The 15,187-nt window shown below is 43.3% G+C and overlaps 1 protein-coding gene across 4 annotated transcripts in view; it reads left to right on the top strand.

Annotated features, from left to right (window-relative positions):
- The window catches only part of USP32 (ubiquitin specific peptidase 32), a 63,389-nt gene extending 57,505 nt beyond the window's left edge, over nucleotides 1-5,884 (top strand). For all 4 annotated transcript variants that reach the window (XM_058854266.1, XM_058854265.1, XM_058854267.1 and 1 more), the window contains 5 exons: nucleotides 580-771; nucleotides 1,316-1,607; nucleotides 2,030-2,433; nucleotides 2,733-2,825; nucleotides 3,488-5,884. In XM_058854266.1, coding sequence (XP_058710249.1) covers nucleotides 580-771; nucleotides 1,316-1,607; nucleotides 2,030-2,433; nucleotides 2,733-2,825; nucleotides 3,488-3,661 — 1,155 coding nt within the window. In that variant the 3' untranslated portion in view covers nucleotides 3,662-5,884. The remainder of the gene's footprint in view (nucleotides 1-579; nucleotides 772-1,315; nucleotides 1,608-2,029; nucleotides 2,434-2,732; nucleotides 2,826-3,487) is intronic.
- Nucleotides 5,885-15,187: the final 9,303 nt, after the last annotated feature.

The raw sequence follows: 15,187 nt of genomic DNA, 5'->3' as shown, positions 1-15,187 counted from the left end.
TTCTGTTAAACCAAAGGCAGCAATCATGGGGCAGTGTATTCTGGATAAATCGATGTCTTGATGTTAGACCTCTTATGTGGTCTAATGGTGTGGAAGGGAAGCTTTTAAAGAACCACAGCAGTGCATTTGCTGTCTGTTGTGAATTGCTTTTAAGTTAGTCAAGATATATAATAATATATTACATAATACATTACAAAATATCTTAATTTGGGACATTTTCCCTAGCTATAAACAGTTATGCATGTGAGTAAACCTGTTTCCTCGTTAAGCCAACAAAACACATCTGAAGGTAAGCCTGTAGCTGAGTTAATCTAGAATAACTGTTCCAGTTTGTGAGTTTTATCTATAAAGTTGTGCTTTATGGATAATTTATAAGCAGAGCTCAAGTATAAGAACAGTGAATTTTTATCTGCCTCTTCATAACTGAAATAAAATTCCTGCTGAAACTTATCACATCTCATTTTTATCTTTAATTCTGAACAACCCAGTGAAGTTATTTGTGTGATATTGTGAGGAGAGCCCTCCTCTGAGCAGTGTGTGTTCCATTTCCAAGTCAGAGACAGTTTTCTCTCCTTTCAGATCGTGGAAGAACATGAAAGTGTTGAACAAAGCCGCCGAGCCCAGGCAGAGCCCATCAACCTGGACAGTTGTCTGAGAGCCTTCACCAGTGAGGAGGAGCTGGGGGAGGATGAGATGTATTACTGCTCCAAGTGCAAGACTCACTGTCTGGCCACCAAAAAACTGGATCTTTGGAGACTTCCCCCTATCTTGGTAGGATCTTGTGTCACTTTCCTCCTCAGCAACAAACCCAGCACACGTTGTTCCCAAATCTGCCAAGTCATCTTGCTCTGAATAAGATGATTTGCTTTGTTCATGCTCTCAGGTGGGGCACTTGACTGAGTTTGCAGGCAAATAAAGCAAATCTGAAATCCTTTTGAATGTTTTTAGGTACTGCCTTGCAGGAAGTGGTGGTTTGTGCTCAGTGTCAGCTGCTCTGACACAGCTCATGCTCAGATGGTGACACGATCTCCTCTCTGGTTGGGGAACACCTGCAGTTCTTTTTTTTTTCACATTTGGTAGCTTATTCAAAACAGACAGTGCTGATCACTGAACTGAAGCAACCTTTGCCATCATTTCCACATGAAATTATTAGCTTCATCTTTTACCAGCTCGATCCCAAAATCCAGTTGTCACACAGAGCATTATTTTTACTAGCATAGAATAAAATGTGTATGGTTTGGGGAAAACTCTAAGATTACTCACTGGGATGCCATTTTCCCCCTTTAATAATTTTCTCTACCATGTTTCCCCTTAGATCATTCACCTGAAAAGATTTCAGTTCGTTAACGGCCGCTGGATAAAATCCCAGAAAATTGTTAAATTTCCCAGAGAAAATTTTGACCCAAGTGCCTTTTTGGTACAAAGGGATCCAAGTCATTTCCAAAGGAAGCAGCTCACCCTGCAGGTTGAGAGCCTTCCTGAGGCACGGGCTGGCCAAGGGGACAGCAGGAAAACAGATGTGCAGATCACTGGTACAGCAGGAGAAGAGAACACACTGAACAGGAGTCCATCCTCCCTAAACACTACTGTCCTCAATAACGTCAAAGGTAGGGAATGGTTGGGAAAAATTCCACTCAGTGCTGGTGTTTGGAGAGGAAGAATGTTATTATGTACAACATTTTAATGTTTGGGAGTTTTTTTTGCCAAAGCACTATGCTTGGAAACATTTCTTAGTGAAGCTTTAGCATAAAAAATGAAAGTGTAAGAAGTTGCTCAGTGACAACAGATATTGGTACTTGTGTAAGTGGGCTGGAATTGATGAGGCATGTGCTCCTGCATAAAAGAATTAAATTTCAGTTTTTAGGTGTATGGATGTGTGTGCACAAAGATGGGGTTTTATTTCTGTATATTACTTGAGCTGCATTGAAACAGTGGGGTTTAATATTTGGTTATTTAAAAAAATCACTTTAAAAAGAAATCTAGACCGTGTTTGTATTCTTCTTAGTAATCTCTGTGCTTTCTGTCCTAGCATCTCCATCTTTGGGGAGGAAAAGTGGAACCAGCTGCCCTTCAAGTAAGAACAGCAGCCCCAACAGCAGCCCAAGGACTTTGGGGAGAGGCAAAGGGCGCCTGCGGCTGCCCCAGCTGGGGAAAAACAAACTGTCCAGCAGCAAGGAAAACCTGGCTGCAAACAGGGAGAACGGTGCTGAGCATGAGCAGGGGGATGCTCTGACTAAAGGACAGGCTCTGGGGGGCAGCCAGAGCGAGCTGTACCCCGGGCAGGACAGCGAGGGGGCTCTGGCCAACGGGTACCTGTGGGAGCAGAGCTCGCTCAGCAACGGGCAGGGCGAGAACCACAGCGAGGACGACACCGCCGACGACCAAAGAGACGACGTCTGGGTCAACCCCATCTACAACCTATATGCAATCTCGGTAGGTGGCTGCTCCCCTGGCAGAAGTGCCTCCCTGGGACACTGCTTGAACCAAATGCCCTTTGCTGGGGTCGTGCCAGCACAGGGATCTGTAGGGAAGGAGAGCAAAAGTCAGCACAATTAATTCGCCGTAAAACTGGGTATGAATGAAGTCTCTGCTAATTTGTTCTCCTTGTGTGTGTAAAGTTAGTCAGCTCCAGCTGTCTAGATTGTCATGATGCCTTACTCACAGATAATGAATTTGGAAATCATTTATTGGATGTTTGATCCAGGATTTCTTTTCTTCTTCGTTTTCCTCAGTGCCATTCAGGAATTATGGGAGGGGGTCATTACGTCACTTATGCCAAAAACCCGAACAACAAGTGGTACTGCTACAATGACAGCAGCTGCAAGGTAAAGCACTTCTTCTCCTCATTATTTGACATCATTATTCGAATTATTTCAAGTAATTTTTGCCTTGGTTACCCAGAGCTAAAGAAATTTAGAGTCAGAAATTCTAGCTAAAGAAATTTTAGAATCACAGAATAGTTTGGCTTGGAAAGAACCTTAAAATTCATCCCATTCCACCCCTCTGCCATGGGCAGGGACACCTTCCACTAAATCAAACATCTGTGGAGAGCTGCTGTTTGAAATCTGGTGCATCTCCAAAGCAGCATAAGATAAATATTAAATTTATTAACTGAAGTTGTACGTGAGGTTTTTTCCAAGGTAACATGTGTTCATCAGCTGCTCCCACAGTCAAGGAAGATGCTTATTTCATACAAAGATGGAAAAATTACTAAGAATGGAAAGCCAGGAATACATTTCCATGATGGCAGCAGTTTGTATTCAATTGGTGAATAACTCTGCTCTGACACTTCTAAGTATTTGCATTCATCACTATAAAATTGTCAGAGTTCCCAAGTAATTCATGGAGTGAAATAACAAAGAGGGGAGACAAAAAGGGGATTCCTTGTGTTACACCCAGTTAAAAATACCCTTCTTGGGGCAGTAGCATGTGTTTGAAGTGCAGCAGTTACACCATGGGCTTTTTCCGGGTGTTTTCCCTGTGTCAGGAGTTGCACCCGGACGAGATCGACACGGACTCTGCCTACATTCTGTTCTACGAGCAGCAGGGGGTGGACTATGCCCAGTTCCTGCCCAAGATCGATGGCAAGAAGATGGCAGACACGAGCAGCATGGACGAGGACTTCGAGTCCGACTACAAGAAATACTGCGTGCTGCAGTGAGCCTGAGCTGCCACGGGCTGAGGGACAAACCCTGGCATGTGCCCTTGGGGAAGGCGAGACTGAGGCAGAGAACAGCTTGTGGTTGTCATTGTCCCCTGTGAGCTGAAAGCACAAAAAGAACCCCCTGGTTAAGCAGTTAATATCCAGTAGTATCGTTTTGTTCTGTTTTCTCACTACATGCTCAAAACGTTTCTGATGTTGGACATCTGAGACTGCCACTGGCCTTTAAATCCAATGGTTTGAGAAAAGCCGACTAGGACCAAATAAGAGCTAAATTAAACATCCAAATAAGAGCTAAACAGAGTAGTGTAGAGTTTACCAACTGTTCTAACACCCCCCGAGGCTCTCGTTAGGTTTAAGGTAACGGGGAAAAACAATTTGTAGTGTTGTCTTTGGACAACATGATATTGCTACCTCCTTTTTCCTGCAGTTTTATTGCATTTTATTGGCAAAACAGGGAAGGCAAGAGAAGGAAAAGTGCACAAATGGAAACAAATTATTGTCATGGGGAAGAGAAGTTTCCAGTTTTGCCACCACTAATGTGTGTCAGTTGCTTTCTTTCTGTATGTTGGGAGCACAACCAAATCATCATTTGAGAAGAGATTAATTTCTACGCTTGAATGGTTTATTATACTTGTGTTTTCTCCACGTGTTGGCTGTGCAGATCAACATGTTTCAGGAATGGCTTTTCTGCCTGAAGAGTGCTGGCTCAAACTTTTTTGAGCTGCCTCAAGAAAAGACTTCAGGTTGGAGAGAGTAGTTGTGATTACACTCACGGTGTCTTAAAACGTGCACATTGCACAAAACGTTCCCAGCTTTTGGAAGGAGAGATGCTTGAGCTTATGTTTCATGACTGGTATTGCTTTTGAAATTTGCACTTTTGAAAATGCATCTGATTCAATTGAAACCCATGGTTTGTTTGGTTGTGTTGTTGTTGTAAGGGCTCTGGAGTGAATGGCTGTGAATATCCACTGTGTATTTCAAAGGAAGAAGCTGTGGCTGTCAGGTAGCTGTCGTAGCATTCATGGATGGAGGTGGTTTGGTTTTTTTTTACTGGTTTCCTAACTCAGTTTCTTGTTTTCAAAATTTGGTTGCCTTTTCAAGTTATCTTTTTGTTTGTTTGTTTGTTACACTAGGTTATGCAAATTCTTGCAATTAAACCAGATTTGCTTTCCATGCCCTTGCAACACGCTCTGTAATTCAAGGGGCTTCTTGCATGACAGGAAGTGTGACTGAGTCTTAGCAGAGACTGGAAAAAAAGAGGGTTGGTTTTTTTTGAGCAGGCATTTCTTTAAACATTTTCAGTGTTAAATTGTTTGCATATCTGAATGAAGATAAAAATTTTCACTCTTTTGGCCTTTTGTTCTTCAGCTGAGCTTAAGCAGGTTATTAATTTTGTCATACATCATCTTCCCAGTTCTCTAGATTTTTGTACCTTCGCTAACAAAACTGTTACTCATGTGGTTCTCTGCGATTCATGTTTGGATTCACTTTGGGGAGTTTGACAAGAATGCCAAACCTTCAGTGAGTTTAGCATTTCCAGGAGGATCTGGGGTTTATCCATTGGAGAAATGGTATCAGCTGGTCTGGCTGTCTTTGCTCAGGCAGAGCCCTCCCAGCCTTTGGAGGTTGTGCCTCTTTGGGGACAGCAGATCTGTTCCAAAAACGAGTCTTGTCTTACCTGTCAGGTGTTGCTCCTTATCCTCTATGGTCTTTTATCTTTAAAGTGGTCTGAACATTGAGCCTAAAGAAAAGCAAACATGACTTGTGAATTTCTAGGTTAGAAGCTTTTTCAACGCCCACTTGTCTACTCCTCCCTCCGCAAACTCCATGAAAAGTGAAAGATTTTCAACTGATTTACTTTAAAATGTTTTATTTAAGCAGGTAGCACAATCTACTAATGTTATTTGATCTTCTGTGTTTGTTACATTGGTTGTAATTAATTTTTTAAATTAAATTAATTCAAGAATTAGTAGTAAATTTATTAAGTTAACTATTAACTACGTTCACTTTGTAAATTATTGTATAAAACTTATTGACAATGCACTGACTTTAGAAAGATGTTAATGTACATAAATGCCTTGTAAATAAAATAGTGTTGATGTACTGGAATATGAGCTGTATTAAAACAAAGGTATTGGTAATTGTATATGGAGTGAACCTGTTTATCTGTAACTATATTATTCAAACAAATTAAATACTGTGGATGCAGATGAAGTGTCACTTCTTGTCAGATAATTTTTAATAACTGTTTTCCTGCTTTGAAGTGTCTGTGCTGCTTCCATGAAGCTTAAATGCCTTTGTCAATCCAAAAGCCGAAGCGTGGGCGTGCATCCAGCAATTCTTTGCAGCTTCTTCATTGTTTACAAAAGGTAAGTTGGGTATTTTATTGGTGATAATAACACTTATTAGTTGAAAGCAATCCATGTCAGCAGTGAAGTGATCCCTCAGGTACAGGAAGGCTTTGCTGTGGTGTCCTTGGACAGGATCTGCAGGTACCTGATGTGCAGTCCTGGTGCCTGCGGTGTCCCTGCTGCAGCCAGGGCTGTTTGCCCACGGAGCTGGTGATGGCAGACAGTGCTGGACACTTCCCAGGGCAGGCAGGGATGGGAGAGCCCTGCTGCACTCACAGCCCTGCTTTTCTCCAAGCAGGAAATGGATCTGGTTGAGTTGGCAACCAGACCAAAGTCTGCACAGAGCTGATGTCAGGAGCACGCATCACCTCGGTTCTCGAGCGTTTCCAAAAGCACCGTGCTGATGTTTAGCTGGAAATGAACCACTGTTCTTATTTTCTGGCCCTTGAAGGTGCTCAGTGGGTATTTATCCAAGGATTAGCATGGCTCCAGCATGCCCTGAGTGTCTCTGGAAGTGAAGCCATCTCTGGCTGGGCTGGGAGTGCTGGTGCAGCACTGAGTGATGACACTTTCCTGGTGATCACTGAGCATTGGTCATTCTTACCAGGTGTGGTCACCCCACGGTGTCACTGGAGTAACTTGGGCATTTTCAATGTTGAAAATTTAATTTCAATATAAAGAATATGGACTATAGTAGTTCCTGTCATGAATTTTCCTCTGTTAAGGCTTTGAGGTGTTGAAAGTGGAATTTAAAAGGATGAAAAACTCTAATTACCGAGGCTGTTCATACGTGCTGCTGTCAGTGGTAAAGCTTTTATTGATTCAGGAGTGCAGCAGGGGACACTGAAGAGATGAAGGCATCACATCCCTGCCCAACCTGCAGCTGTTTGCTGCTGCTGAATCCTTTTGACTTCCCAGATCAGAACTGTGCAGTTCTCACAGGGGGGCTCAGAAATGAGCAGGGAGCAGTGGGAAATGAGCTGTGAATTTATTTTCCCTGGTCCCTTTGTGCATGTGGAGTGCTTGGAAGTGTGTCCTGTTTTTGGGGTGGGTGTCCTGCAGACCTGGGGTGGCTTTTGATGCTTCTCCTGGGAGGGAGGGAGGGGAAGGACACAGCAAGGACAGCACCTCTTGTGCCAAACCCTCTTATTCCTCCCAGAGAGAGGGGAGGGATGGATGCACTGACCCTGCAGAGCCCTGCCCTTCCCTGAAATCCCAAATCCAAAGGCATTTGCCATCCTTACCCAAGTGCTGGATCCATTCTGGAGCTGCTGTTCAGCCAGAGTGCATCCCCTGCTCCCTGTCCTCCCCTGGGCTGGTACAGGAGGCTCTATCCCTGCTTTTCCCTCTCAAAATATCAGAATACCCCAGATTTATCTGTGAGCTCTGATCATGTCCTGAGAACGTGCTGGGCTCCAGGCACAGCTGCTGGCCCGGGGCCTGGAGCATCCACGTAGATATTAATTATATTAATTATACCTTTTGTTACCCTTTTTCCCTCAGGTCCAGTAAATTGAAGCAAGAAGTGAGTAAAATGCAGTCATCCATGCTTGCTGATTTATCGTTTCAGGAAAATAAAAACCTGTCAGGAGCTGAGGAGATTGTGCCTTTTGTTTGGGACAAGCCTCCAGCTTCCTCGATCGTGTGTAAAAGATTTCCTGTTTGTGAAAATGAAAAGCAATGTTTGATAAGGTCCCTTCAGCAAAATGAGTCACAAAGGAGAAAATAGATTAAGGACGCTTCTAGATTTGACAGAAATTAAATTTTGCTGGGAGTTGTGAGCATAGAAAAGCAATGAGGAAAACTTATGGCAAAATACAGCTTTTATTTATATTTAGGGTCATTTCAGACAGACCTGATGACTGAACCTCACCCAGTTTTTAGTAGTGCATATAAAACTCGTGGTGAGAGCACAGAGATGTCCCCAGGTAGGTCACAAGGTGCTTTGGGTGGTCAGAGTTCATGCACTTCCCTCCCCTGCAAAAGAAAATAAACAGCAGCAGATGCTTCAGAGTCTTTGTCAGTGTTTGTGTGAGCTGGCAATGCAGCACTCTCTGTACTCTGATATTTTTTATCTCAGTGCTGCTGAAATTTTTTTCAGCATTATATTTTTATTGGTTGCAAAGTCCAAATGAAGTGGCTGAGAGAGCTGAGGTGTGTGATGCCTTCTTTTGGGTTTTGGAAATACTGTCTCTAAACTGCTGTGAACACCCTCAGTGTTGTTTCTCTGCTCTGTGTGAGGTTAAAATCCTGTGTTTTCCCCTGATCCTGAACATGGGAAGCACAGGGAACTCCTGGGCCTCTTACCAAGGTATTATTTTGCATAGAACTATTGAATCCCAAGTTCTTTCTGACTCTTCTCCAGCTTCTTATTCCCTCAAAGTACCTTGTAAATCACATTGTTTTTACACCATGAATTTGAGAGGTTTTGGTCAAACTGAGGTTGAAGAAAGGAACTAAACTAACAAATAAATTGGAGAAGTGGTGGATTATATGCTATGTTTGGAATCAATGAAAAGGTTTGAGGCAACAGGTTTGGCTCAGTCTTTACATCATCCAGAAGTTTGTCCAGGAATTGCTGCATCTCTGGGTAATCTGGTTTAAAGTTTGCTGAAATGTGATCTAGAAAGCAGAGTTTGAGGTTAAATCTCCTGTGTGTTTAGTATGCAATGAAATTGTGCCTTTACCTAATGCAAAATATTGATGTGTCTTATAAATAAACCTTGGCCTGCCGAGAAGAATCTTCAGGAAAGCTGGAACGTGGGTGTTGCTTGGGAGCTGGATAACAACAAAGGGAAGCTGCTGCTGCAGGGCCAGAAAAAGGATCCAACACCACCCCTGGCAAATCAAACCCCTTACAAATGGTGTTTGTACTGTGATGTTTGGAGTAGGGAGACAATGCAAGGAACAGGGTGATTACAGAGCTCAGCCCGGACATTGTGAGGCAGATCCCTCCTCCAGGGAGGGAGGACAGGGTGACAGGGTGACAGCTGTCCCCTGCTGCCTGCGGAGGACAGAGGGTGTGAGGGGCTCGTCCAGAGCAGCTCTGGCTACCCCTGGATCCCTGGAAGTGTGCAAGGGCAGCTTGGATGGGCTTGGAGCAGCCTGGGATGGTGGAAGGTGTCCCTGCCATGGCAGGGGTGGGATGAGGATGTTTAATGTCCCTCCCAATCCAAACCATCCTGGGATTCTGAGAGAGGGAGGAGCAGCTCAGCAGTGGGGCAGGATCAACACACCCCAGTGTGGTTGGGAGCACTTGATGGGAGCAGAGCCATTAAATGTGAGCTGTGATGATCCCCCAGTTGAAAGCAGCCCAGGGGAATTGCAGAGATCAGGGCTGAACTGGTGGAGTCAGAGCCCAGCAGTTCACTCGGGGATGATTTCAACCACAGCTCGCTGCTGGAGGTTTGTGTTGAGAGCCCCCAGCAAGCAGAACAGAAAGGTGGAGCAATTTTTTTTCCATGGTGCTTTCCTCCTGATATAAAATAAAAAACCCCTTTAAATCAAAGCCATTCCTGTTGTATCCCAGCACTCCTTGAAGGGGCAGGAAAGGATTCCACACAGGAAGACCCTGGTGCTGCACACTGGCCATGAGCACACGCTCGTGTTTGTGACCTTGCTCAGCAGCTAATGCCTTGGAAATGTTTGCTTGCCATGTGGCCGTGCCTTTTTATCTGCAGGTTTGATTATATAAATGTTCCTGTTTAAAAGACACACGCCAGGGAATAAATCTCTGGGCCCACAGACTCTTTGAGCACAGGCAGCCCCAGCATTTAACTGGTAACAAAGAGAGTTGGAGTGGAAGCTTTTTGATAAAGAGTTGGCAGCATATCAGAGAAGCAGCTTGGCCACGAGATGTGAGCAAGGATGTCATGCTGGGTGTTTAAACTTCTTACCTTTCCTTCCAATTCTTTTGTATTTTTTTTTCTTTAAATTATTATGAATGAATTATAAGACAGAAGGTGATTATTTTCAGTGTGTATGTGTTCAAATAGTGGCTCAGTTAAAAAAGATATTAAATCTGGATTTTAACGTGATCCATAAATCTGACTGGTCTAACTAACTGCAGTTTAAGTAGTAAGAATTAAGAGTGATCTGAAGAATGATCAGCTTTTAGCACAAAATCTCTTGTTTGATTGATTTAACTGGGCCCAAACCTCTGGCTACAGTTTAAAGTTTTCTTCCATGAGAGTGGCAGTTGCTGCAACACAGCAAAAGCCAGGCTGAGTGTGATGAAGGGTAGAGTCCAAATAAACAAAATACACTAAGGAATGACTAAAGGGAGGTGAGGGATAGAACACAGATGTGAATTTCCCTTCTGAATATCTTTCCCTGCCTTTGGCTGCTGGGCTTTGATGTCACAGAGCACAGAGACTCCTCCTGTACCTGAGCTTTGTGTTCCAGGCAGAGCCCAGCCAGGTTATAAATCTGTAACGTTGCACTTCACCTTTTGTGTCTTGCTTAATGACCTTTTAAAAATAAATGCAGGATGGCTGAGGGGAACAGGATCAGTGGTGGAAAAGCTGACACGTCCGCAACCTGAGCTCTGATCCCTCTGATTGCTCCAGCCCGTTAAACAAAACTTCTTTTGCTTTGTGCTTAAAAAAAACCAAAAAAAAAAAAAAAAGAGGGAAAAGGGGGTCAGGGAAGGGTTTTCTTAGCTGAGTTGTCTGTCTTAAAATGCAGCTGTAAAGTGCTTTACTAGGGAAATGCTGCATGGAGTTATCTGCCTGAAGAACAAGGGTGCAGTCACCCAAATATCAAAATATATTTTATCTGATTTTTCATTTTCATGGAAAGCTGCTGTTTTAAGGGGCTTTTGCCCTTTTGGAAGTGTCATCCTTCATTCCTCTTGCATAAAAATGTCAATTTAAGATCCTCATGAGGCTCTTGTTGTGTTTCCCACAGTACTAAATTTAATATGCACAGCCATAATATAAATAAGTGTCTGATAACTTGCTCAAATCCATGAAAATGTATGTTATCCCTGAGGAATATATTTCCACAAAATGTCCTCCACTTGAATGAAAGGAAAACTGCAGTTTTCCACCATTTCAGACCGGGAAAATAATTTATTTTGGTGATGATTATAGTGGATATTTTTGATTCATGCATACAATAGTAAAGCTGACACTATTTTCTTTTGTTTGTGTATTTTGCTTAAAATAAAAGATTACTCCAAAGGAAGGCATTTGAGGAAGACTGCTTGCAGAGGGGGCCAGATTTATTTTGGCTGGCTGTGCTGTCCCATCAGCTGGACAACAACCTGCACCATTCTTAGTCCTTCAACCTTTCTCAGCTGCCTTTTCCTCAATAATTTCCCTGCAGAATCTCTCCTGGAGCTCACCCGACTGATGCTGACAGTCCCTTGCAAGCTGCACCAAAAACTTTCCAGCAATTTTACTGCTTAAGATTCCCCAAATGTCTGGAACACCAAAAGCTGAGTGTGCTGTGGGCAGGTCACTTGTATTAGCTTTAATTTCTGCAGTTGTGCTGAGCCCTAGCTGGGATTTTATTTCTTTTGGTAGGGTCTTAATTGAATTTTTATTTCAGGATATTTTTGTTTCCATCCAATCTTTGCAGTTTCCTCGTGTGCATGTCTTGCATCCTTGGGTTGATCCTGTAAGCAGCTGGTAAAGCTGAATATTGCTGTCATTGGTGGGGATTTTTTTTTAAACAAAAGAGAAAAAAAGGAGCAAGGGCTGGGAGGAGAGGAAATGAATTCCATCTTCTATATCTTGCTGTGCATGCTGGTTTTCTTCTGTAAATGAATTTAACTCTGTGGTGATTGTGATCCCTGGTGTCCCACAGCCCTTCTGGGAACTCCTCATGTGTTTTCACCAAAGTGCTGCCTCTTTCCTGAGGCTGAATCCTTCCTGATGTCCTTTAGTGCTCCTTGAGGAACAGGATTTTGCTTTTTAATAAACTTTACCTGAGGCATTTGTAAATCGTGGCCTGTGGACTGCCCGTGCTCCCACCAGGCCTTCACTGCCACAATCCCGGAACAGCCCCGTGGCTGCGGCAGGAATTACACCGCATTTTTTAAAGCGTAATCTGAGTGTTTGTGCTTGAGGAGCTTTGATGGCCTTTTTTTGTTTTAGAATAAATCAATCTGGATCCATCAGATGTGCCCTCATATCTGAGGGATCATAAACCCCAATTTCCCGTCCATGGCCTGGCGCTGCCACATGAAGGAGGGACAACAGGAAGCCGCTCTGGGGGGGCCGGTGTGACACCAGAGCCCTTCTGCAGGATAAAACATCTTGTTCCTGCCAATCCAAAAACAAAATTGTTTTTAAAAAAGGGTTGTAAAACCCTTGGAGTAAATGGAGCCTTGGCAGTTTTTCTGTTCCCAGCCTTCTCTGTGGACTGAGCTCTCTCCACGTTCCTGGGACCATCCCAGCTCCCAATCCCCAAAATGTCTGAGCTGTGCCGATGGTTTGGAGCCCTGAAATCCCCTGAGGAGATGGAAATGAGTTTGGAGCTCTGAAATGCTCTGAGGAGATGGAAATAAGAGGTGAATGTTCCTTTTCTCAGGTGTGTTTGGCAGGAAGGGCTGCGCAGAACGTGCAGCATCATCACACACATCTCAGCTGGCAGGGCTGGAGAAGCTTCAGCACCTCCACAGTTGATTTTTTCTCTTTGTTCTGTTCTTTTAAGATTTAAACTCCTTTTGTTTTCCTCAGCGAGGTCACTGCTGCTCTACCAGGATTATTCTTATGTTTCCCAGTGGCTGCTGGGCTCCAGGACATGAACCATTACATTTTACTGCCTGTAAGAAAAGCATTTTGTGTAAAGCTGAGAGCTTCGTGTACCACAAACCCCAATGATTGTAGGCTTACAAAGATACTGCACTCTTGATAGGGATTGTCTATGATTTATTTAGAGTTTAATCTCAACATCAGCACAGTCAACAAAATGTAAAACTTCTCTGCCTTTCTCTCTCATAAATTCTTCATAACCACCCCCAATCTGCAAACTCATCCATCAAGATCTCTCTGTGCTGGGAACAAGGAGCAGCCCTGCTGAGGTGGGGAGGGGAGGGGTGGTGGCGTTCTAAAGGTGATTCCACTCCATGGAAATCAATATGGTTTTGTGAGGCAATAAAAAGGAAAAGCAGGGAAAAGTTTAGATGGCTTGGAGTGGGTTGTAGGAAAACAAAACTCATTAAAACAGTGTCAGCTGTTTGGGTTTCTTTTACATCAAGCTGTATTTGAGTTACTGGATGTGTAAATCACTTCAGAAGATATTAACAGGTAAAAAAGGTAATAAAATAACCCCAATTGATTACCATCTTATACCCTTTATGATATAACTTTAAATGCAATTTGCATTCAACTGCAAGAAGGGAAATAATGTGCCAAAGGCATTTCAATTAATCACTGTAGTTAATTACACTCATAATTTTACTTGTGTGACTAATTATAATCAGGTTTTAGCAGTGTATATGGATTTATTTCTGATACTAAAAACCCCAAACAGCAGGTTATTTTTAGGAAATGCATTTAAACCTCATAATGGAAACTGCATGTTCCCATTCTCAGCAGTTGTCTTGAAGGAGCTGTGTCTGTTCAGGAGGAGTTTGGAGGAGATCAGTAAGGAAAAGTGTCCTGGCTGAGGTCACTGTGGCCCTGCTGTGCCTCCAGCTGGGGTTTCATTGCCTTTTCCACAGGTACACATAATTTACCAGTAAATCCTACATTTTCTTCCTTTAAAAATCCAATTTGCATATGATATTCTCCCACACAAAGAAAGCATTTCCCACAGCCACTTCAGTTCCCAGGTTGTTTTTCTGTCATTGCAGAGTTTTTAAGTCCCATCTCATTTTAGTGCTTTGTGGAAGAAAATCACCAAGTCCACTTTTAACTCTATCAAAATGAGCATTCCATCTCCAAGAGTAATCATTTCTCATAGAATCATTTGTAGAATAATAGAACCACTTAGGTCGGAAGAAACCTTTAAGATCACTGAGTCCAGCTGTGATTTTTGGGGTGTTGCTCCTGGGCAATGGGATCCCTGTCCCTGGAGCAGAGGGGGTTGGTGTTACACCTTGTATTTATTAAACTCCACACTTAATAAACTCTAAAACCAGCCTGGGGAGTTTTGATAGGCTTCTCTCTATCCCCTTTTTTTTTTGACTACAGGTAGATGAATGGATTTTTTACATGGATTTGCTGTGTGACACCTTTATAATGGGGAGGGTACTGGCAAATGCTCTTTTCCCTGTGGAATCCACATCTGGATGGGAGAGGAAGGAAAGGACAAAGGAAAAACCTTTATCCTTCTCTCACAGCAGTCACAGAAAACTAATTTTGTCCAGTGCATTTTGAGCTAGTGTTTTGTCACAGGAGGAGCTGTCTGTAAGTGGAGTTGCCAAATTTGTCAGAATTCTTTGTGGGTAATGTAAATACATTTCTTGTGAGTAATGGTTTGGTTTCCTTGTCTCTTTGTGCTTCCTGAGAAAAATGTTTTGCTGAAAACACATTGTATTAGGAATATTTTTGTGCCTGCCCCTGCTCTCACAGGGGCTCCCCGATGACTGGGAAGGAGCAGTGTCTTTACCTCTCACACCTCTGGAGGCTGCTCTCCAAGGTGCAGCCCAAAGCTGGGAAAGGATTGCTTTTGGATGGGTTGTACAAACCCATTTATTTGTTTTAACCCCAATTTTAATTGCCAGTGTTGTTTCATTTTCCCTGGGACTGCAGTTTTCAGCCTTGCAGTCATCAGCTCTGGCTCCAACATATGTGAAATGTATCAGTGCAGTTCTGTGCTAGCCCTTCTGGACATGGGAAAATAATGTTCTTGCTGGATCCTTCCAAATGCTTCTGTTCCTCCCCCCACCCTTTCCTGTATCATGCCTTGGCTATTTGTCCTTCAGGACTGACTGTCATTTCCTGGTGTCTTCACAATAAAAGAATTTCATGCCAAACGTCGCCAAGACAAAATTCCTGAAAACCAGCACCTCGAGTTACCTGTGGAACAGTAAATTGCTTTTCCATAACCATCCTCACAAAGCAAATCAGATGTCCCACTCAAAGCCTTCTTGTCTTTTCTTGGGAACAAGCTGGGAACAGCTTTTGCTGGGGGTTTTTGTTTATTCCCTGCATTGATGCTGGTCCTGTCCTTGTCACCCCCTGCCCCAGAGCAGAACCTGGGTGCAGAGAGGGGCTTT

Source organism: Poecile atricapillus, chromosome 21 (genome assembly GCF_030490865.1).
Source record: "Poecile atricapillus isolate bPoeAtr1 chromosome 21, bPoeAtr1.hap1, whole genome shotgun sequence".
NCBI classification, from domain to species: Eukaryota; Metazoa; Chordata; class Aves; order Passeriformes; family Paridae; genus Poecile; species Poecile atricapillus.
This window is presented reverse-complemented; position numbering and strand designations above follow the sequence as displayed.